The 2,528-nt window shown below is 37.8% G+C and overlaps 1 protein-coding gene across 1 annotated transcript; it reads right to left on the reverse strand.

Moving 5' to 3' along the window:
* Window positions 1-1,165: 1,165 nt before the first annotated feature.
* On the reverse strand, window positions 1,166-2,091 carry SARC_14261 (hypothetical protein; the record flags this gene model as incomplete). The annotated part of the gene is made up of 2 exons (XM_014291607.1): window positions 1,898-2,091; window positions 1,166-1,276 (listed from the first exon to the last, which is right to left on the reverse strand). Coding segments are annotated over exons 1-2 (264 nt in total), but the record flags the coding sequence as incomplete, so codon positions are not given.
* Between the last annotated feature and the right edge of the window lie 437 nt (window positions 2,092-2,528).

The raw sequence follows: 2,528 nt of genomic DNA on the forward strand, positions 1-2,528 counted from the left end.
ACATACATACATACATACATACACACACACACACACACACACACACACACATATATATATATATATATATCTAGATATACATAATGAAAATGTATACAAATGTTGTCCCATAAATATGGCTCATACGGAATTTCATTGCATTCAATATCTATGTATATTTTCCCATGTCTCTTTTAATGATGAAGGTTATGAAATACATCGCTAATCCGTGTGTAAATGTACCAGTACAATATGCTTGTGAGTTTGCATAATTTCGATATGGAGATAAATATAAAAACTATGAGACACGGGAAAGCATATTGATGTTGGCGCTATTCATATGTAACTTGACACGACCCTATATATGTGCATGATTAATATGTATGTAAATACATTAGAGTGGTATATACCCTGTTGCGTGATCCTGACGAACAGACTTGAGATGAACACAACAGAATAACACCACGCCTTAAAAATTATACTACGTATACCGATATCCTGAACATGAATGTGCTTTGAATCATGTCTCTCTAGGACATATATATCAGTCATACATTTGTGCGGATTTAATAGGCATAATCGACATACGTGTACAGAATGTGTATGAGATATCAACATGAGACTATAAGACTGACTAGCAATATAATGGTTGCGTACCAATATATACGTGTAGAAAGTGCCATAAGAAAGTATGACTCCATACATACTTATATGCTACAAGCAGCCGCAGTACTGTATCGAAGCTTACAGACTTATACTCCACACATTCGTACACCCATTTGTAGTTGTGTCGGTACAGAGTGACATCTGTGTGTGAAAATGTACAATTCATATACACTTAACTATATTCCATATATACACTGTTGTGATCCATATACACGCAACAAGACTCCACATATACTCGATTGCAACCCACATTCACATGAATATAATCGGTATACACAATAAGACTCCCTACACAAACAATTACAACTCATACATACACACATACACTCACATATGCAAGTACCTGCTGGGCGGGTGCTTACATGTGCATCTAGTCGAATGGGATCTGTGTCTGTTATGAGAATACCTCCATACGTAAACATCTTCAATAACCATTATATAATAAAAATATAATCCTAATCCATATACACAATTATCCGTGTACATACATGTACGACATGAACAAAACATATATTGATACCTGCTGGGCAGGTGCTTGCATGTGGGTCTGGTTGAGAGGGATCTGTGTCTGTTGTGAGTAGCCATTGGCTGTTGCCTGCTCTGTTCCCTGTGCCCCTTGAGATGCAGATTCCTATCTCGCCATAGTAGATGTATTTAACCAGGACGTTAGTAAAACATAACCAGTGATTTGATATAACAACATACGCACGCGGCAAGAGAATTCGATGTGAGGCTCATATCATTCCACTTGAGATTTCAGTCAATTTGATGTTTATATGAAATACACATACGTTAATCTACAGAGTTTCCTCCGGAGAGCAGTGGTACAAAGAAAATATTTCGTTACCACAGCGCTTCATCATTCCGTCGCCGTGAAGGCCCGTGTTGACAACAGGGTTGACATAAAGCATATCTATATACTACTGCCTGATAGTACAGACATAAATGCGAGATAGCCTTGTAAATAAATGTAGATGATTACGACGTCAATTGGTATCCTAAAAGACTAAAGGTTGATACTGGGTTCAATGAAGTTAGACACAGCATCGATAAGACAAGCACATGTCCGAACAAGATAGCACGCACCAATTGGGTTTTCTTGAAGGGTGTGCACTTCATCCACCACCGAGTTTATAGCATTGTATCACTACCTCAACATACGACACACAGACGCACACACACACACACACATATATATATATATATATACCAATTTTATCTTTTTCTATCAATAAGTAAGCATACAGCATACCCTTGATTTCTTCTGGAAAGCATGAACCATTGCCACCATCGAGTGCAAGTCTCTATACTTGTCCTTAAACGCCCCCACAGCCTCCGGACTCAATACATTGAGCTGCACGAGCGAGTCACAAAAGTACTCGTATGTGATGTCCATACGCCACATGCGTGCACACAGTTCAGCTGCGGTTGGATGCTTCTTCCCGATTGTTTCCAACAGAGTCTTAAATGTCGGCACCAAAAGATATGCCGCCTGCGTTATATATATATACGAGTGGTACGTAATGGCCTAGTTTAGTTGTTGTGAGTGACAACAGGGGCAGGGATACGTAAAAAAGAGGCACAAGCTAGGGACTGTGCGTGTGCAAATCTAATCGCAAATACGCGTGCATGCCTACTTTTGAAGATACCAAGTATATTTTAGCAATAAGTAGATTAACTAAGTTTATTTGTGCGTGCAATGAAGCAGCAATATGCTAATTACCTAGTGTAACCATTTTTCAATGACCGTCAATGCTGAGCAGAAGAACGAATATCAAACTAACAAACAAACAAACAAATAAACAAACTAACTAACTAACTAACTAACGAACTAAATATATATATATATATATATCACAATATATATATATAAATGTATATGT

This window comes from Sphaeroforma arctica, assembly GCF_001186125.1.
Source record: "Sphaeroforma arctica JP610 unplaced genomic scaffold supercont1.4367, whole genome shotgun sequence".
NCBI classification, from domain to species: Eukaryota; class Ichthyosporea; order Ichthyophonida; genus Sphaeroforma; species Sphaeroforma arctica.